Source organism: Triticum urartu, chromosome 5A (assembly GCF_056163025.1).
Source record: "Triticum urartu cultivar PI428250 chromosome 5A, HENAU_Tu73, whole genome shotgun sequence".
In the NCBI taxonomy this organism is placed as follows: Eukaryota; Viridiplantae; Streptophyta; class Magnoliopsida; order Poales; family Poaceae; genus Triticum; species Triticum urartu.
The window spans coordinates 313,276,887-313,299,134 of NC_141877.1; the positions used below are offsets into that span (position 1 = coordinate 313,276,887).

General features: G+C 47.2%; 1 protein-coding gene across 1 annotated transcript; it reads left to right on the forward strand.

Annotated features, from left to right (window-relative positions):
* The first annotated feature begins 854 nt into the window (after positions 1-854).
* LOC125508640 (small ribosomal subunit protein uS9) lies at positions 855-1,637 on the forward strand. The gene has a single exon (XM_048673397.2). It carries the CDS (start codon positions 949-951, stop codon positions 1,396-1,398), a length of 450 nt encoding a protein of 149 aa, XP_048529354.1. The 5' UTR covers positions 855-948; the 3' UTR covers positions 1,399-1,637.
* Positions 1,638-22,248: the final 20,611 nt, after the last annotated feature.

The window sequence follows — 22,248 nt, forward strand, 5'->3', positions numbered from 1 at the left end:
ATTTGCATACTTTGATGGGGTGTATATGCTACTTTGTGAGACCTTGTTTGTGCTTCTGGCGATTTGCTTTATATATAAAGCGGGGAGAAAACCTATCTCGGTATATCGATACCTACTAATCTGTACCTAATAATAAAGCACGTATGGCTTCTATTCATCCGTCGCACATTTTTGCGAAAAGCCTCTACAGTTTGTTGAAATCAACCCGTAGTCCATCTTTAAGGCGTGACGAATTGTTTTTCTCATTTTACCAAAAAAAACCATGACTTTTATACTAATCAACATGCTGTCCAACTTTAAGTCACAACGAATTGGTTTTAATTTTTTTTACATTCCCTAATATTTGCGTTAATCAACCCACAATACACCTGGAATAAATATATTGTATTTTTTAAATAATCATATCTTTTAAATCCTGACTCCAATTTTAATATGTTATATATGAAATCCGATTAGAGAAACGTGTAGAATTTGAATATGATGTTATTTTTATCTATTAACTAATTAAAAAAATGCTATTTAAGATGCAACCTAAATCAATGGCGCATGGTCCGTTATTCCTTTGTACTGGCATCGATTCGTATTGCAAATGAACATGCCACATGCATTGCTTTGTGCTGCCTGGCAAGGACCGAGTGAGGGAAATGATTACAATGAATCAATTACAATCTGTAGGCATGTTGTACTTCCATCATCCCTCTCTCTTTGTATACATGTCCTATGGCTTGGCGGTCGGTGGGTTTTTCTAACACAAGGACCAAATGACTAGCCCGAGAGAAGGCCCAACATATTACGGCCCATGCAGCTCTTCACTGACTGACCAAACCCCAACGCCTCCGGAGTATAAAATCGCCCACCCCTCGCAATCACCTGCCTACGCCGCCGCCGCTCCTCCCTGATCCCGCCGCCGCCGCCGCCGCCGCGCTCTCACCAGGCACCACCGCAAGCATGGCTGCCGTCCTCACCCGCCCGACGCCGGGCACGGTCCAGTGCTTCGGGCGCAAGAAGACGGCGGTGGCCGTCGCGTACACCAAGCCAGGGCGCGGGCTCATCAAGGTGAACGGCGCCCCCATCGAGCTGATCCGCCCAGAGATGCTCCGCCTCAAGGCCTTCGAGCCCATCATGCTCGCCGGCCGCTCCCGCTTCAAGGACATCGACATGAGGATCCGCGTCCGCGGCGGCGGGAAGACCTCCCAGATCTACGCCATCCGCCAGGCCGTCGCCAAGGCGCTCGTGGCCTACTACCAGAAGTATGTCGACGAGGCCGCCAAGAAGGAGGTCAAGGACATCTTCGCCCGCTACGACCGTACCCTCCTCGTCGCCGACCCCCGTCGCTGCGAGCCCAAGAAGTTCGGTGGTCGCGGCGCCCGCGCGAGGTTCCAGAAGTCTTACCGTTGATCGGCCTGCAGGATCGTCGTCTATTGGGTGGTTTTCTCTGCTTTACCTCCCCAGTTTTAGACTCCGTATGATTAGTTCCGGACCTTGGCAAGATATTGTGGTATGATGTGCTGTGAGATGTTTTAAGACTACTACTGGGTAGTTGCTCGATTTGTGTTTTTTACTGTTATGTTAAGGAATTTTGATATGGTTGCGTACTTGCACTATATTTTATGCTATGTTTCAGGTTTCATGCTGAATGATGTTGTCTGATGACTGATGTCGTGTTTAAGTTAGCCGGATGAGTTGAATGGGGCAAATACAATCACTTTGATCATCTAGGAAATGCCCATGTTGCTCTTTATTCTCTGCATCTTCCATTGGGTCTTCAGTATAATTTATATAAGAGTGTTAAGACTGATTTGCTTAGGATGATACGGTTGATTTCTGTGCTTTACCTCGCAAATTCTAGAATGTTGATGCTTTGCTCCGGCTCGTGTATAGACATCATGATATGAATGTGATGTGAGATGTTTGTGGATATCGGTTAGTTGCTGCAATACGACTTTGCTTGATACCCAATTTGAGGAATTTAGATATCATTACCTTGTATTGATGCTATGCCAGTTGATGCCATGTTTCTAGTTTCATTAGATTGTTGCAAATAAATATCATTTTGATCAACTATGAATTGCCCATTTTGCTGTTGTTCTGCACATCTTTGGTTAGGAGTGATCTGTCCGGGCATGTTGTGCTAACTGGTATTCAACTATATCTGCACTCGGGTGTTGCATATTGTGTGTATATTGATGATGTCAAGTAGCAAATGATGCTTGTTATCATCTATGGCAAAAGCACAGCGTTTAGTTCATCTTCCTGTTTTGTTTAACTAGCCTATAGGTAGAAGTTTTGACTGATGGAAACATAGTGTAGCTCCTTACATACATGTCGAACACGTATCACTGTGTTGCTAGTTCTATGTTATGTCTGTGATCTCTAAATTAAGTTACCTACATAGAGCATTTCATCATTTGGTTAGCTTTTAAAATTTGTACTATAGTTCAGAATGTTTGTAAACAGGTGAAAAATCCACTTCTGGAATGGTGCTCAGCAACACAGTGCAAAATGCTGCCATTCCTGACTATCTGCTAGCAGTCTAGTATTTGGTATGCTTGCATTCTACTGCTGTGTTGAGGTTTAGTTTGAAACAAGTCATTGCTTCAAATTTATACTGTAGTTTTGGTTTCTGATCTCAGTGCAACATTGTAGCATTGGCTATGCTTCTCCTGTGTCATCTGCTGCGTGTTTGATCTGCGTTATATCTGATGTTACAAGGATTTTGCTACACTGTGATGCAGAATCCATTCCTGTTGTTTCTGAAATCACCTGGTGGAGAGCAGCAGCTTCGTGAGCTTCTTCTCACATTAGTTGTCCCAATTCTTGTTTCATTTTTGAGTGTGCCTTAGTTTTTTCTCTTAACTGATGTGAGTTGCGGTAAATGTAATGCAGTCGGGACGATGTATTGCACGTTGGATACCTAGCACCAGGTAGAGATTTGTAGAGCCAATAGCGTGGGCTCCCAGCTTGCAGGCAATGCTTTGTTCGGACAGCTCTGTGTTTTAAGATCCATGACTACCGTTTTGCTTCAGACCTGTGAACTAGTTAGGCTGTTTTGCTTCAGATCTGCTGACGTGGTTAGACTGCTGTGGAACGTATGCAATGGTTAGACTGCCGTGGAACGTGTTGTGCATGCTGATTGTGAATTATGGAAGCTTTGTTGTAAAATATTGACTTTTGAAATATGAAATGTACTCCCTCTGTCTCAAAATGTAGTGTTGGAAAACATCTTACATTTTGAGTAATAATCTTTGTTATGATTTTTCATATTCTCAGTCGCTGGTCTGGGGCCTAAAGAAAAATTCCTTGAACAAAAGAAAGCCGGGCACTCGGCAATATGCACCACTGCCATGAATGCAGTAGAAATGTGGCACTTACACACCTGCGAATTCGATAACCAAATTTTAGCTCATTTGGGCGATCTGAATAGCACTTGTTTAGCCAAATTTCCGGATGGGAATGGGCCGACCTGGCCCTGGCCCTTGTGGCCCCAAGGTCAATTTAAGAGGCCATGGGTCGACCCATATAAAGAATACTCAGCGACTTCGTTGGCTCAATATTTCGTGTCGATTCAAATTCTTGCTTTACATTGTCTTGGACAAACAGGATGTTAAAATTAGGCACAGTTTAATGGAATCCGTGTAAAATTAAGATTTCTAATACGTGGTTAACAAAAAAAAAATCAAGTCGTTTGCTTGTGGTTTTGTACATGTGCATCTTGCCGAAACATATCAACACAATTTTGTTGTTCATATACACAAGTGTTGGCCCCGTCGCGACGACGATTGCAGCTGCTGTGAGATACAGTATAGTAGTAAGACTATAAGGTGGTTTGACCCACTAAACCAATTAGTCACTCGGTGCCAGCTATGTTGACCCAAATCTCGTTTGAGACCGACCCACATGACCCATTGACTTCGAATTTTTGGGTCGGGTCAACGACCTAGCTGGCCGACTCGCCCCATTCCCATCTTGAGCCTAACTCAACAAGTGCAGGCCATTTCCAGATTTAACTAGCCAGTCACCAAACTATTTCACAGGGAATTGTTTTTGTTCCATCATCCTCATTGCCAGTCTCCTTCCTTAGAGCATAACAACCGAACGCCACATATCCGCCCCAAATGCCCGGCCTGTCCTGTCACCGTCCGAGCGCAAAATTGTCACCCAACTGGCCACCCCAAGCGCAGTCCAAACGCCTGGACTGACAGGCAATCCCCATACCCAGCCCATATGTGGGGCGGCTATGAGGACGCCCGGACGCGTCCGCCGCGTCAAATCCGACCCACTATGGCCCACCCGACCCCACATATATTCATCCCTATCCACTCTCCACACCAAACCCTAGCCAATCAACTCCACTTCACTCCCTTCCTCACATAGATCCTTTTTGGCGAACTCCGGCCTACTCCAGCATGGCGGGCAGTGGATCTGACTCTAAGAGGTCCGGATCCGTCGACTGGGGGCTTGTCATCTGCGGCCTTGAGGAGGAGATGGCCGTCTGCACTACTCTCCAATGCTCCTGGGAGGAGTGCTCTCCTCGCCCCGATGCCGGAATCGATCCGTCGGGAATACAATGCCTCCGCTCAAATGGCGATAGGATCCGTGGGGCCAATGGCTCAAGGCGCGTGACCGCGACCTTGTAGGAGGCGGTGACCACCGCATGACGGGGCAACCCTGCTCTGCCGACGGAATCGTTTAGGTGCCGCCTCATCCCCGCGACGTCGGCCGCCGAAACAGAGGCCATAGCAGCCACCATGGTTTACGGCCAAACTGTCTAGGAGGCGCCGCGGGCAGTGGGATGACGCAGCAACCCTTGAGATGGAGGCTGCTTTGGCAGCCCACGAGGCGGGGTCGGTGAAATCGCATGCTAGTATGGGCAAGGACGACCAAGCCCTCCTTGCCCACATAGCCAAGAAGCGGCAAAAGAAGGGCGGTTTGTGCCATGGAAAAAGAGCAAAGCAGGGCGGTCTGTGCCATGGATGGACTACGCCGACATGAGGAGAAGGACGAGGGCAACGATGGATCCGATAACTTCGACAGTGAGTAGACCCGTCTCGACCCGTTTTGAGTCCTCGACCAGTACTCCTGCAAGGAAGACGGCAAGGGCAAGGGTGACCGTGGATGAACTTCTTCCATTGTCATTTCATTCGTAGTTAGTAGAACATGTCAAATTTTGGTAATATGATGACATATGTGTTCAAATACGTGTGTAATTTACCCAGGTTCAGGTCCTTGTTATACGAGGTAATACCCTACTCTTGATCATGTATATTGATTGTATAGGGGTTACAAAGATCGAGGGATTGAGTAAATCTCTAGGGTTCTAATGAGTTATGTATACGCAACTAGCTTGACCTCGACTTATATTGGTATCGGGCTCTGGGGTTACATGTTCTAAGTTGGTTAGGAGGAGACCTCCGGATGCCGGTTGTCTTGTCTTGTACTCCAAGAATTCTGGGCCCACCACATTGTGAGGCCATGGGGCGGGCTGATTGGCCCATGACATAACCAGCCTAGGGGCTCTAGGTCGGCCTAGTCAGGCTGGCTTCTAGTAAGGTGAAGCGCCCCGCTGTAACACCACCAGTATTTGTGACATTCAAGCAAGTCTCAAGCAATCATTGCATTCTAAGCTTAAGACTTGGGGGCTATATAAATATATATGAGTAGAGACAACAAGTTTTACCTCATATTTTCTCTTCTGGAGGTTGACTATTGCACCTTCAGTTTCCCAGCTCTCAGACAACCGGGCCCGATAGCTTTGATGGAGCGAATTCACATCCAAATTTTCAAACGCCTCTAAATGAAGGCTGGCCTTCTATTTATCCCGGCTTGGCGACTTGTCGTTGGCCACTATTTTCGCCAAGACGGTTGAAGACTCTGGAGGAGCGCCATGGCTTTCACCAGTGATAGGCACATCATCATGAGCCTTTTTAGTTGGCTGCTCCAATATTGGATCGTCTTTTTGCTCCTCCACAACAGGAGGAGTGGCAACGAGAGCAGGGCTACCGGGTTGTCCTGGTGAGCCGGCTCTTCTTGAACAACCGGGTCATCCTAGGGTTTCGGGTTGTCCGTCACCATGTCATGGGAAGGGACTCCCATCTTAGTGTCTACCACGTCGGCAGAAGAGTTACCGACTCTCTTCTTCACAAAGGCTTTGGCCCTAAAAATTGCAAATACATGATGATCAATAGATGAAAGAAGCATGTTATGAGTTGACAAGTTCTTTATACAACTTACCCGTGATTGATGTTGAAAGCCGACAGTTGGTTGGCGCTGGACTCGTCAGACAAGGGTGAAGTCGTTTGGTACTCACTAGGACGGTATGTTTAAGTTGAATGACTTCCTCACTAGGACAGTAAATGAATGCCCCATGTGAGACCCGTGGTTCGGTGAGATGCCAAAGGGATAAGAAGTTCTTCATAGATCCGCCGAATGACTTCCTCACTAGGACGGTATGTTTAAGTTGAGCATGTTCTGATTGAGTTTCATATGTGATGTATACGGTTGTGCCCAAAATTGTCTAACTAGCAAGTTGCTTATTTCAATTTTGCTCAGGTCATCCCTTGCGGGGCAAGGCGTGACTTCTTAGAGAAGTTTCGAGTTCCAGTAGATGCCACTATCACATTCTAGTGCACCCTCATGAAGATGCTGACGGCCCAACAATTCAATTGTCTTGTCACCAATGAGGCAAACCGCACCTATTTCAGTTGCCCTGGTTGGAAAGCCCTTGCAACTGCTTACGAGATGGAAGCTGGAGAAAGAGCCACGTTCTACCTCGACTACGATTGTGATGAGATCATGGTCTACTACAGGCCTACTGGCAGCGACGATGGTTCACTTACTCCATACTATGCTGACTCCGCCCGCCGAAAAGTCTAGTTAGCTAGTTGGCATGCATGGAAGATCTCATGTTATTATAACCTCTATTTATTTGAACTTTGTGACGCCCCCGATTCAATCGTACACTAATCATACACGCAAACGTGTACGATCAAGATCAGGGACTCACGGGAAGATATCACAACACAACTCTACAAATAAAATAAGTCATACAAGCATCATATTACCAGCCAGGAGCCTCGAAGGCTCGAATACAAGAGCTCGATCATAGATGAGTCAGCAGAAGCAACAACATCTGAGTACAGACATAAGTTAAACAAGTTTGCCTTAAGAAGGCTAGCACAAACTGGGATACAGATCGAAAGAGGTGCATGCCTCCTGCCTGGGATCCTCCTAAACTACTCCTAGTCGTCGTAAAGCGGGCTGCACGTAGTAGTAGGCACATCCCGAGTAGTAGTAGTCGTCATCGACGGTGGCGTCTGGCTCCTGGGCTCCAACGTCTGGTCACAGCAATCGGGTATAGAAAGGAGGAAAAGAGGGAGCAAAGCAACCGTGAGTACTCATCCAAAGTACTCGCAAGCAAGGAGCTACACTACATATGTATGCACTGGTATCAAATGGAATAAGGGTATCATATGTGGACTGAACTGCAGAAAGCTGAAATAAAAGGGGGATAGCTAGTCCTGTCGAAGACTACGCTTCTGGCCACCTCCATCTTGCAGAATGTAGAAGAGAGTAGATGGTAAGTTCACCAAGTAGCATCGTGTAGCATAATCCTAACCGATGATCCTCCCCTCGTCGCCCTGTGAGAGAGCGATCACCGGTTGTATCTGGCACTTGGAAGGGTGTGTTTTATTAAGTATCTAGTTCTAGTTGTCATAAGGTCAAGGTACAACTCCGGGTCGTCCTTTTACCGAGGGACACGACTATTCGAATAGATCAACTTCCCTGCAGGGGTGCACCACATTTCCCAACACGCTCGATCCCCTTTGTCCGGACACACTTTTCTGGGTCATGCCCGGCCTCGGAAGATCAACACGTCGCAGCCCTACCTAGGCACAACAGAGGTCAGCACGCCAGTCTAAATCCTATGGCGCAGGGGTCTGGGCCCATCGCCCTTTGCACACCTGCACGTTGCGTACGCGGCCGGAAGCAGAACTAGCCCCCTTAATACAAGAGAAGGCTTATGGTCCAATCCGGCGCGCGCCGCTTAGTCGCTGACGCCACGAAGGCTTCGGCTGATACCACGACGTCGAGTTCCCATAACTGTCCCCACGTAGATGGTTAGTGCGTATAGGCCAGTGGCCAGACTCAGATCAAATACCAAGATCTCGTTAAACGTGTTATCTTGAAATAACCGCGAATGCCGACCAGGGCCAGGCCCACCTCTCTCCTAGGTGGTCTCAATCTACCCTGTCGCCCCGCCACAAAGATCCACTCAGAGGGCCGTCGGGACTAACGTACTTTCGGACCCAATCCGTGAATCACTCGCGGGTACTCCTACGAGCCGACCCGTCTTTAGTCACCACAAGTATCATATATTATGTATATAAGTATATACCCGTGACCACCTCCCGAGTGATCACGACCCGATAGTATAGCATGGCAGACGGACAAGAATGTAGGGCCACTGATGGCAACTAGCATCCTATACTAAGCATTTAGGATTGCAGGTAAGGTGTCAACAACTATAGCAACAATGACAGGCTATGCATCAGAATAGGATTAATGGAAACCAGTAACATGCTACACTACTCTAATGCAAGCAGTATAGAGAAGAGTAGGCGATATCTGGTGATCAAGGGGGGGCTTGCCTGGTTGCTCTGGCAAGAGAGAGGGGTCGTCAACACCGTAGTCGTACTGGGTAGCAGCGGCGTCGGTCTCAGTGTCTAGCGAGAGAAGATGGGGAAGAAACAATAAATATAATGCAAACAAATGCATGACGATGCATGACATGACAAAGCGTGATGCTAGGTGTGCCCTAACGCGGTACGAGGTGGTACCGGTGAAGGGGGAAAACATCCAGGAAAGTATTCCCGGTGTTTCGCGTTTTCAGACAGATGAACCGGAGGGGGAAAGTTGTGTGTTTGCTATGCTAGGGATGCGTGGCGGACGAACGGGCTACGTTTCCGGATTCGTCTCGTCGTTCTGAGCAACTTTCATGTACAAAGTTTTTCGATCCGAGCTACGGTTTATTTTATATTAATTTTAAAAGATTTAAATTATTTTTAGGATTTATTTAAGTAATTAAATCAACATTATCCAGAATAGTGTTTGCTAACGTCAGCATGGCGTCAGCAGTTGACCTGGTCAAGCTGACAGGTGGGTCCCGTTCGTCATTGACTGTTTAGTCTAATTAGGGTTTAATTAACTTAACTAATTGATTAGATTAATTAAACATGAGTAATTAACTTAATTCATTAATTAATTAATTTAATTATTATTATTATATATTATTTATTTATTTATTTAATTCTTTTTTTTCATTTTCGTTCTGGGGCTAGGCCCCACATGTCATTGGCCCTAGGGGCCAATGCGGTTGCGGGTATCGGGCGATGGATGCGGGCGCATGGGCGCCCGTTACGGTGCTCGCCCAGGGGCGCGCGGGGCGGGATGCAGATGGCAGCAACCAGCGGGCGCGGCGAGCCGGCCTCAGGCGAAAGGGCGACGCTGGCGCGGCCTGGCGCAGTAGGGGGGGAGGCGGCACGGGTCAGGCGATGGCGCGCCGTAAATCGCGGCAGCAGCAGGGGAGCATGTGTGCGCGGGGCGAGCGATGGTGGCGGTTGGAGCCGGCGGACGCAGGAGTAGGGGAGCGGAGCGGGGTGCACTGCAGGGCGCGGGGGGCGGCAAGCAATGACGGGGCGCGGTGCGGCCGCGGCGATTAGAGGAGGCAGCTGCAGCAGGGCCGCACGCAAGGGGCACTGGCGGGCGAGGTGGGGCGGAGTAGAGGTCGGGCCGCGGCGGCGAACGCGGGGCTTCAGGCGCGGTGCGCGGTGACAACAGCAACGACAGTTGCGGGGCGCGGGCGCGTGAGCGGCTGCCGGCGGACGAGGCCAGGCAGAGCGGGAGCGGGGCGGGGTACGTCGTCTGGGCGCGAGAGCGTGAGCGCGTGGTTGTGCGCTGAGCGCGGCGAGCAGGGCCAGTGGAACCGGGCGCTGGCGCGCGGGAGGGCACCGCAACGCGCGCGCGGGCAGGGGCTTGAGGAGCACGGCCACGGCAGCGGCAGCGATCGTGAGCTACGGCGTGGGAGCAGACAACCGCGACGGAGGGCTGCGACAGAGGAGGAGAGGGGAGGTCGAGGCTCACGGCGGGTGTAGGGATCGGGGCAATGGGGCGTGAGGGGGAAGACGGAGACGACGGCGGAGAGGAAGCAGGCCGGCGAGGAAGGTCCGACGGGGAAGCTTCGGCGGCGGCGTCCAACGGCGACGGGCGGCGCGGTCGTCATGGCGAGGGCGAGGCGGCGACCTCCTCCTCTCAATCCCGATCCAATCGGGGGAGAGGGGGCGGATATTTTTGCGGGGGGGGGGGGGGGGGGAGTGGGGGCGTGTTGGTGGGGGTCTGGGTAGTGGGGGGGGGGGGGGTTATGAAGATGGCCGGTTGGGCCTGAGGGGCCAGTGGGCTGGCCAGCAGCTGGGCCGGCTGGCCCAGTGGGAGGGGGGTTCTGTTTTATTTTATTTTTTTGTTTTGTTTTGTTTTCTTTATTTTATTTACATTTCTGTTTTATTTCATTTAAAATATTTATGCATTTTCTAAACATGTGTTTTCTTCACCATAATTAACTATGTAATATTATGCACAAACTGGACATTTTTGTTTTAACGTTTGTGTAAGTGCATCTAGTGCCACCCCTAGTTGGTTTTGGAGTATTGACGACAAACCTAGTTGAGGGACTAATGTGTTTGTGAGAATTGCAGGATAACACAGGTAGAAGTCCCTCATTGATTCGGTTTTCCTACCAGAGATGACCCCTAAAAATGTATGAAGACATTGAAGTCAAAGGTGGTATGTGAAGACATTCACATTGAAGTCTATGACAAGAGAAGACATCACATGAAGACTATGGAGCGCGAAGACTTAGTTGTTTCCTCGTTCTTTTTCTTCTTTGTTGAGTCATAGGAACCACCGTACTATTAAGTGGGGTCCAAGTGAACCAGTCAGAATGACTGAAGTGATGCTTAACCAAAATCCTATGTCTTCGAGTGAAGACTATGGGAGCAAATCTTGTCCAGAGTTGGATAAGTCAGCTTTGCTTGTAGCCCAAGTAAAGTTGCCGTGTGTGTTTGAAATCTGACCGTTGGAACACGTGTCAGTTCCTTAGTGACCGAGGATCATTTCGGACAAATCAGGTCGGGTTGCCTAGTGGCTATAAATAGCCCACCCCCTACAACCATAAATGGTTGGCTGCTCAGAGTTAGTGTACGGATTTTGTCGTTTGAGAGCAACCCACCTCGAAGCCTTTGAGAGAGAATTCCTTGCGAGGATAAAGCCCTAACCACCCAGAGCCAAAGAGAGTTAGGCATCACTGAAGTCTTCCTGTCTGTGTGATCTGAAGACTTATTACACTTGAGGACTATGAATCCTCCAGCCGGTTAGGCGTCGCGTTCAGAGCATCCAAGAGTCATTGTGGATCGCCGGTGAACGAAGTCTGTGAAGGTTTGGAAGTCTACCTTGAAGACTTACCAGAGTGATTGGGTAAGGACTGGGTGTCCTTAGCTCAAGGGGAATAAGGTGAAGACGCGGTCTTCTGAGTTGAATCTCAGCCTCCCTAACCAGACGTACAGTTGTCAAAGCAACTGGAACTGGTCCAACAAATCATTGTATTCAACGAGTCACTGGTTTCATCCTTCCCATTCCTTTACTTACTGTTGGCCCTGGTGAAGCCATTGCATGATTGCATTATCTTTTGTCTTCATTGAGTGACTGCTTGTTCTGATTGGCTTCACTATATCTTCCTACCTGATCTTTACTGCCTAGCTGCTATTAGTCATTGTGCTTTCACTTCATTGAATACTTGACTATGGTTTGCCTAGTGTAGTCTACCTTCCGCTGCATGGTAATAGGTTTATTTCTATCGTTTGTCTTCGAAACTTCCACGTTTTGAAGGCTTTCATAAAAATCGCCTATTCACCCCCCTCTAGTCGGTCACTAGCACTTTCAATTGGTATCATAGCAAGGTACTCCCTTGTTCTATATGATTAGGTTTAACCACCTGGAGTTTTAGCTATGTCGACTGCAGGGATAATCAAAGTCTCCGCTCCGTGCCCAGTCTTCGATGGAACTGAATAACCCTACTGGAAGAATAAGATGCGCATGCATCTTGAAGCCATTGATGTCGACCTATGGTATGTCGTCAAGAATGGCGTTCCCAAGGCTGGTGAAGGTGTCATCGCTGCTGATGTCAAGAAGTTCGTTCAACTGGACTCCACTGCCAAGAACATCATCTGTGGTCATCTGACCAAAGGACAGTATGGCCGTGTGAGTGCTTTGGAAACATCTAAGCTAGTCTGGGACTGGCTCTCCAAGGTCAACGAAGACGTCTCAACCCAGAGAGATCAGAGAATCAGTGTCCTTCGCAATCTCTTCAACCGCTTCAAGAGAAATGACAATGAGAATGTTCAGCTCACGTTTGATCGACTCACTGACATCATAAATGAGCTTCAAGCCCTCGGCGCCACTGAGATCACCAAGCATGAAGTCGTCAAGACACACCTGAGATCACTTGACAGCTCGTTTGACACCCTATCCCTGATGATTCAAGAACGTCCTGACTTCAAAACACTCGATCTGTCTGACATACTTGAGAGGCTCAACACACACGAGTTTCAGCTTTCTGAGAAAAGAGACATCTACGGTCCTAACTATGGGCGAACTCGTGCCTTGAAGGCAAAAACTGTCTCCTCATCTGAAGAAGAGTCTGACAGCAGTTCTGATGATCCTGAAGACATTGGAAAGGAGCTTGCTATGCTTGTGAAGAAGTTCCAAAAATTCACCAAGAAGAAAGGCTTCAGAAAGTCCTCACGATCAAGCTCAAGGAATGATGAAGCTTCTGCTCATGACTACAAGAAGAGAACATGCCACAAGTGCAAGAAACCTGGCCACTACATCTCTGAGTGTCCGCAGTGGGACAATGAGAACAAGAAGAAAAAGAAGAACAAGGAGTATGATTCTGACGAAAAGAAGAAGAAGAAATACACAAAGTCTTCTTCCAAGTCCTCCTCAAAGTCTTCATCACACAAGAAGAGCTCATCTGGCAAGGCACGTGCGTTTGTTGGCAAGGAAATGGATTCAGAGGAGGAGCCCGCTTCTGAGGAGGCGGAGGTGGAGTCTGAGGATGAGTCCGATTCTGGCGTTGCGAGTCTGGCTACGGCATACGTTGCCAAGTCCATCTTCAACACTGAAGACAATGACTCCGTCACCGACACCGATGCAAATGACAAGGACTACTCCGCTCCTACCTACTGCTTCATGGCACGCGGTGCCAAGGTAAACACACGCACTACTCACTATCAAACTTCCAGTGAAGATGACTCTGATTGTGGTTCCAAACCCAGCTACAAAACACTTGCTAAAATTGCAACTGAACAACAGAAAGCTATGGAACATATTCAAAAACTGTTAGACAAAAGCGATGACCTGTTAGACGCTGAAATGACTCGATCTCAGTCCTTAATTGAAGACATAAAAAATCTTCACGTTAAGTATGAGGAACTTGAAAGTCATCATGAAACGCTCTCAACAACTCATGAAAAGCTTTCCTATGATTATCTTTAAAGGAAGCAAGATCTTGAGAAATTGAGAGCGGCTCATGAAGATCTTCAAAAGGAAAACGAGTCACTTCGTGCCAAATAGATCAGTTCCTCTTAGGAAGGATTTGAACCACCATGTCTTAAATGTATTGAGCGTGACAATGCTACTTCTGTTGCTGGTTGTTCTACTGTTGCTACTATTGCAATATCTTCAACTGCTGGTGTGCCAACTAACCCCTCTGCTGAGGATGCCACTGCTATTGCTGATGAGAATGCTAGGTTGAAGACATTGCTTGAAACTGGGATGTTCAAAAGCCTCAAAGGGCATCAGACACTATGTGATGTCCTCAAAAGGCAGATCCTAAACCGAAACCCTAGGAAAGAGGGTGTTGGGTTCGAAAGGAAAATGAATGCTAATGGCTCTTACTGGAAACCTGAGCAGTACCCCAAAACCACATGGGTTGCTTCAAAGGGACCTTCAGTGGATCCATCCACCCTATCTGGCTTCACTTGTGCTAATCCCATTGTTATTGATGAATCCTTTGATGTAAACTATAAACAGTTTAAGAATCAGAAGGGTGAAGTGTTTGCCAGGTATATTGGTACTAACTGCAGGAATGGACCGCCTATGAAGAAGGTCTGGGTGCCGAAAAGGTGTTTGGAGAATCTTCCTGTGAATGTCGTCATGACACCGCATGTGAAGAAGACAAACCCTAGACCACAGGCTTCATACGGTCCAAAGGCTTCATATAGACAGAGGACTCACCTGAGTCGCACTAACGCAAATGTTTTGCAGGGAAGCCATACTCAGGCCTATGAATATGAGCGCGTTTCATCAAACCGCCATGTTCATAAGAAAGAACTATTTTGCTTATTCTTATGAGTACTATTGTCCACCTGCAAGTTTTTTATCTAGGGCTCCAAAGCCAAAGTTCTCAGATGCTGCACTTAGACTCATTGCTTCAAAGCCACCCTTGAAGATGTGGGTGGCTAAGAAAGCTTAACTCTCTTTTGCAGGGAAAGGTCTCCAGCCGAAAACCAAAATCGTCTGAAGCTATTGCTGGGGACCTTAAACATCTTGTAGGGCGCAAGATCAAATGCCCAAATGGTCTTATTATGTATTTTGTTCCAGAGTCGCTTGCTACTTTCCCTATCAGTCCTAACCTCGATCTAAGCTTTCATAATCCACTTGCTCGTCAAATGTTTTTGCTTCACAACTCTCTTCGTGAAGCCTATCCCCCTAACTGCACTGTAGGGTACGACACCAACTACTTCAGAATGGATTATTGATAGTGGGTGTACTAATCACATGACTGGCAAGCGAAGTCTTCTTATGGACTCAACCTTACGTCCATCCGACAAAAGTCACATCCATTTGCTGACACTGGTAAAAGTAAGGTATTGGGTATAGGTAGAGTTGCAATCTCAAAGGATCAACACATGGATAAAGTCATGCTTGTTGAATCCCTTGGTTTCAACTTAATGTCTGTCTCAATGCTTTGCGATTTAAACATGATTGTGATGTTTGGAAAATATCGTTGCCTTGTTCTAATGGAATCTGACAAGTCTCTAGTGTTTGAAGGGTATCGGAAAGATGATTTGTACGTGGTAGATTTCTCAGCAGGACCACAACTTGCCGTATGTCTTCTAGCAAAAGCTTCAGAATGTTGGCTCTGGCATCGGAGGCTAGGGCATGCTGGCATGAGGAACTTGCACACTCTTGCAAGAAAGAAGCATGTCATAGGCATCGAGGGCATCAAGTTCAAGAAGGATCACTTATGCGGTGCCTGTGAAGCAGGAAAGATGACGAGGGCCAAGCATCCCTCGAAGACAATCATGACAACGACTCAACCCTTCGAACTGCTCCACATGGACCTTTTCGGTCCCACTCATTACTCAAATCTTACTACTACCGCTTGTCTCTATGGCTTTGTCATTGTTGATGATTATTCAAGATATCCTTGGGTGCATATAATCCTCTACAAGACTGAAGTGCAGGATGTCTTCAGACGCTTCGCCAATCGAGCCATGAACAACTATGGCGTCAAGATAAAGCACATCAGAAGTGACAATGGCACTGATGTTGGGGAACGTTGCAGAAAACAAAAATTTTCCTACACGTTTCACCAAGATCATCTAGGAGTTCATCTAGCAACGAGTCATCGGATGCATCTACATACCTTTGTAGATGGCGCACGGAAGCGTTCAAAAGAACGGTGATGATGTAGTCGTACTCGACGTGATCCAAATCACCGATGACCAGCGCCGAACAGACGGCACTTCCGCGTTCAACACACGTACGGGACGGGAGACGTCTCCTCCTTCTTGATCCAGCAAGGGGGAAGGAGAGGTTGATGAAGGTCCAGCAGCACGACGGCGTGGTGGTGGATGCAGGGCGTCACAGAAGCAGGGCTCCGCCAAGACTACGAGGGAGAGACGTAACGGGGGGAGATGGAGGCGCCAGGGGCTGGTGTGAAATCCCTCCTCTTCCCCCCACTATATATAGGGGTGCCATGGGGGGGGCGCCGGCCCTAGTAGATGAGATCTACTAGGGGGGCGGCGGCCAAGGGGAGGTTTCCCTCCCCCCCAAGGCACCTAGGGGTGCCTTCCACCACATGGACTCTTCCATGGTGGAAACCCTAGGCGCATGGGCCTATAGGGGCTGGCGCCCCAGCCCACTATGGGCTGGGTTCCCTCCTATTTCAGCCCATGGGGCCCTCCGGGATAGGTGGCCCCACCCGGTGGACCCCCGGGACCCTTCCGGTGGTCCCGGTACAATACCGATAACCCCGAAACTTGTCCCGATGCCCGAAACAGCACTTCCTATATATAATTCTTTACCTCCGGACAATTCCGGAACTCCTCGTGACGTCCGGTATCTCATCCGGGACTCTGAACAACATTCGGGTTACTGCATATACATATCTTCACAACCCTAGCGTCACCGAACCTTAAGTGTGTAGACCCTACGGGTTCGGGAGACAAGCAGACATGACCGAGACGACTCTCCAGTCAATAACCAACAGCGGGATCTGGATACCCATGTTGGCTCCCACATGCTCCACGATGATCTCATCGGATGAACCACGATGTCGAGGATTCAATCAACCCCGTACTCAATTCCCTTTGTCAATCGATATGTTACTTGCCCAAGATTCGATCGTCGGTATCCCAATACCTCGTTCAATCTCGTTACCGACAAGTCACTTTACTCGTACCGTAATGCATGATCCCGTGACCAGACACTTGGTCACTTTGAGATCATTATGATGATGCATTACCGAGTGGGCCCAGCGATACCTCTCCGTCATACGGAGTGACAAATCCCAGTCTTGATCCATGTCAACCCAACAGACACTTTCGGAGATACCCGCAGTCTACCTTTATAGTCACCCAGTTACGTTGTGACGTTTGGTATACCCAAAGCACTCCTACGGTATCCGGGAGTTACACGATCTCATGGTCTAAGGAAAAGATACTTTGACATTGGAAAACTCTAGCAAACGAACTATACAATCTTGTGCTATGTTTAGGATTGGGTCTTGTCCATCACATCATTCTCCTAATGATGTGATCTCGTTATCAATGAGATCCAATGTCCATAGTCAGGAAACCATGACTATCTGTTGATCAACGAGCTAGTCAACTAGAGGCTTACTAGGGACATGTTGGTGTCTGTTATTCACACATGTGTTACGATTTCCAGATAACACAATTATAGCATGAATAAAGACAATTATCATGAACAAGGAAATATAATAATAATGCTTTTATTATTGCCTCTAGGGCATATTTCCAACAGTCTCCCACTTGCACTAGAGTCAATAATCTAGTTACATTGTGATGAATCGAACACCCATGGAATTCTGGTGTTGATCATGTTTTGCTCTAGGGAGAGGTTTAGTCAACGGATCTGCTACATTCAGGTCCGTGTGCACTTTACAAATTTCTATGCCTCCATTTTGAACATTTTCATGAATGGAGTTGAAGCGACGCTTGATGTGCCTTGTCTTCTTGTGAAACCTGGGCTCCTTGGCAAGAGCAATAGCTCCAGTGTTGTCACAGAAGAGCTTGATCGGCCCCGACGCATTGGGTATGACTCCTAGGTCGGTGATGAACTCCTTCACCCATATTGCTTCATGTGCTGCCTCCGAGGCTGCCATGTACTCCGCTTCACATGTAGATCCCGCCACGACGCTTTGCTTGCAATTGCACCAGCTTACTGCCCCACCATTCAAAATATACACGTATCCGGTTTGTGACTTAGAGTCATCCAGATCTGTGTCGAAGCTAGCGTCGACGTAACCCTTTACGACGAGCTCTTCATCACCTCCATAAACGAGAAACATTTCCTTAGTCCTTTTCAGGTACTTCAGGATATTCTTGACCGCTGTCCAGTGTTCCTTGCCGGGATTACTTTGGTACCTTCCTACCAAACTTACGGCAAGGTTTACATCAGGTCTGGTACACAGCATGGCATACATAATAGAACCTATGGCTGAGGCATAGGGGATGACACTCATCTCTTCTATTTCTTCTGCCGTGGTCGGACATTGAGCTGAGCTCAATTTCATACCCTGCAACACAGGCAAGAACCCCTTCTTAGACTGATACATATTGAACTTCTTCAATATCTTATCAAGGTATGTGCTTTGTGAAAGACCTATGAGGCATCTCGATCTATCTCTATAGATTTTGATGCCTAATATATAAGCAGCTTCTCCAAGGTCCTTCATTGAAAAACTTTTATTCAAGTAGGCCTTGATGCTGTCCAAGAGTTCTATATCATTTCCCATCAAAAGTATGTCATCTACATATAATATGAGAAATGCTACAGAGCTCCCACTCACTTTCTTGTAAACGCAGGCTTCTCCATAAGTCTACGTGAACCCAAACGCTTTGATCATCTCATCAAAGTGAATGTTCCAACTCCGAGATGCTTGCACCAGCCCATAAATCGAGCGTTGGAGCTTGCACACCTTGTCAGCATTCTTAGGATCGACAAAACCTTCCGGCTGCATCATATACAATTCTTCCTTAAGGAAACCATTAAGGAATGCCGTTTTGACGTCCATTTGCCATATCTCGTAATCGTAGAATGCGGCAATTGCTAACATGATTCGGACGGACTTCAGCTTCGCTACCGGTGAGAAAGTCTCATCGTAGTCAACCCCTTGAACTTGTCGATAACCCTTAGCGACAAGCCGAGCTTTATAGATGGTCACATTACCATCCGCGTCTGTCTTCTTCTTAAAGATCCATTTATTTTCTATGGCTCGCCGTTCAACGGGCAAGTCAGTCAAAGTCCATACTTCGTTTTCATACATGGATCCTATCTCAGATTTCATGGCTTCCAGCCATTTTTCGGAATCCGGGCCCGGCATCGCTTCTTCATAGTTCGAAGGTTCACCGTTGTCTAACAACATGATTTCCAAGACAGGGTTGCCGTACCACTCTGGTGCGGAACGTGTCCTTGTGGACCTTCGAATTTCAGTAGGAGCTTGATCAGAAGTATCTTGATCATTATCATTAACTTCCTCTCTAGTCGGTGCAGGCACCTCAGGAACATTTTCTTGAGTTGCGCCATTTTCCGGTTCAAGAGGTAATACTTCATCAAGCTCTACTTTCCTCCCACTTACTTCTTTCGAGAGGAACTCTTTCTCTAGAAAGGACCCATTCTTGGCAACAAAGATCTTGCCTTCGGATCTGAGGTAGAAGGTGTACCCAATAGTTTCTTTTGGGTATCCTATGAAGACGCATTTTTCCGACTTGGGTTCGAGCTTCTCAGGTTGAAGTTTCTTCACATAAGCATCGCATCCCCAAACTTTTAGAAACGACAGCTTAGGTTTCTTCCCAAACCATAATTCATACGGTGTCGTCTCAACGGATTTCGACGGAGCCCTATTTAAAGTGAATGCGGCAGTCTCTAAAGCATAGCCCCAAAAAGATAGCGGTAAATCAGTAAGAGACATCATAGACCGCACCATATCCAATAGAGTGCGATTACGACGTTCGGACACACCATTACATTGAGGTGTTCCAGGCGGCGTGAGTTGTGAAACTATTCCACATTTTCTTAAGTGCGTGCCAAATTCGTGACTCAAGTATTCTCCTCCACGATCTGATCGTAGAAACTTGATTTTCCTGTCACGTTGATTTTCAACCTCACTCTGAAATTCCTTGAACTTTTCAAAGGTTTCAGACTTGTGTTTCATTAAGTAGATATACCCATACCTACTTAAATCATCATTGAGGGTGAGAACATAACGATAGCCACCACGAGCCTCAACACTCATTGGACCGCACACATCAGTATGTATGATTTCCAATAAGTCGGTTGCTCGCTCCATTGTTCCTGAGAACGGAGTCTTGGTCATTTTACCCATACGACATGGTTCGCATGTGTCAAATGATTCATAATCAAGAGACTCTAAAAGTCCATCTGCATGGAGCTTCTTCATGCGTTTGACACCTATGTGACCAAGGCGGCAGTGCCACAAGTATGTGGGACTATCATTATCAACCTTACTTCTTTTGGTACTCACATTATGAACATGTGTAGCATCACGTTCGAGATTCATAAGGAATAAACCATTCACCATAGGAGCATGACCATAAAACATATCTCTCATAAAAATGGAACAACCATTATTCTCAGATTTAAAAGAGTAGCCATCTCGAATTAAACGAGATCCCGATACAATGTTCATGCTCAAAGCTGGCACTAAATAACAATTATTAAGGTTTAAAACTAATCCCGAAGGGAGATGCAGAGGCAGCGTGCCGACGGCGATCACATTGACCTTGGAACCATTCCCGACGCGCATCGTTACCTCGTCCTTTGCCAGTTTCCGCTTATTCCGCAGCCCCTGCTTTGAGTTACAAATGTGAGCAACTGCACCGGTATCAAATACCCAGGAGCTACTACGGGCACTAGTAAGGTACACATCAATTACATGTATATCACATATACCTTTTGTTTTGCCGGCCTTTTTATCCGCTAAGTACTTAGGGCAGTTCCGCTTCCAGTGACCGCTTCCCTTGCAATAAAAGCACTCAGTCTCGGGCTTGGGTCCATTCTTTGGCTTCTTCCCAGCAGCTTGCTTGCCAGGTGCGGCAACCTCCTTGCCGTCCTTCTTGAAGTTCTTTTTACCCTTGCCTTTCTTAAACTTAGTGGTTTTATTGACCATCAACACTTGATGTTCCTTCTTGACTTCTACCTCCGCTGATTTCAGCATAGAGAACAACTCAGGAATGGTCTTTTGCATCCCCTGCATGTTGAAGTTCATCACAAAGCTCTTGTAGCTTGGTGGAAGCGACTGGAGGATTCTGTCAATGACCGCATCATCCGGGAGATTAACTCCCAGCTGAGACAAGCGGTTATGTAACCCAGACATAGTGAGTATGTGCTCACTGACAGAACTATTTTCCTCCATCTTACAGCTGAAGAACTTATCGGAGACTTCATATCTCTCGATCCGAGCATGAGCTTGAAAAACCATTTTCAGCTCTTCGAACATCTCATATGCTCCATGTCTCTCAAAACGCTTTTGGAGCCCCGGCTCTAAGCTGTAAAGCATGCCACACTGAACAAGGGAGTAGTCGTCAACACGTGTCTGCCAAGCGTTCATAACGTCTTGGTTCTGTGGGACGGGAGGATCACCTAGCGGTGCTTGTAGGACATAATCTTTCTTGGCAGCTATGAGGATGATCCTCAGGTTCCGGACCCAGTCCGTATAGTTGCTGCCATCGTCTTTCAGCTTGGTTTTCTCTAGGAACGCGTTGAAGTTGAGGACTACGTTGGCCATTTGATCTACAAGACATATTGCAAAGATTTTAGACTAAGTTCATGATAATTAAGTTCATCTAATCAAATTATTAATGAACTCCCACTTAGATTAGACATCCCTCTAGTCATCTAAGTATTACATGATCCGAGTTAACTAGACCGTGTCCGATCATCACGTGAGACGGACTAGTCAACGTCGGTGAACATCTTCATGTTGATCGTATCTTCTGTACGACTCATGCTCGACCTTTCGGTCTTCTGTGTTCCGAGGCCATGTCTGTACATGCTAGGCTCATCAAGTCAACCTAAGTGTTTGCATGTGTAAATCTGTCTTACACCCGTTGTATGTGAACGTCTGAATAAAACACCCGATCATCACGTGGTGTTTTGAAACAGCGAACTGTCGCAACGGTGCACAGTTAGGGGGAACACTTCTTGAAATTATTATGAGGGATCATCTTATTTACTACCGTCGTTCTAAGTAAACAAGATGCATAACATGATAAACATCACATGCAATCAATTAATAAACGTGACATGATATGGCCAATATCACATAGCTCCTTTGATCTCCATCTTGGGGCTCCATGATCATCTTGTCACCGGCTTGACACTATGATCTCCATCATCATGATCTCCATCATCATGTCTCCATGAAGTTGCTCGCCAACTATTACTTCTACTACTATGGCTAACGCGTTTAGCAATAAAGTAAAGTAATTTACATGGCGTTCCTCGATGACACGCAGGTCATATAAAAGAATAAAGACAACTCCTATGGCTCCTGCCGGTTGTCATACTCATCGACATGCAAGTCGTGATTCCTATTACAATAGCATGAACATCTCATACATCACATATAGATCATTCATCATTCAT

Excerpts from the sequence above, each read along its gene's own strand:
- LOC125508640 (XM_048673397.2), top strand. The coding sequence starts at position 949 with ATGGCTGCCGTCCTCACCCGCCCGACGCCGGGCACGGTCCAGTGCTTC.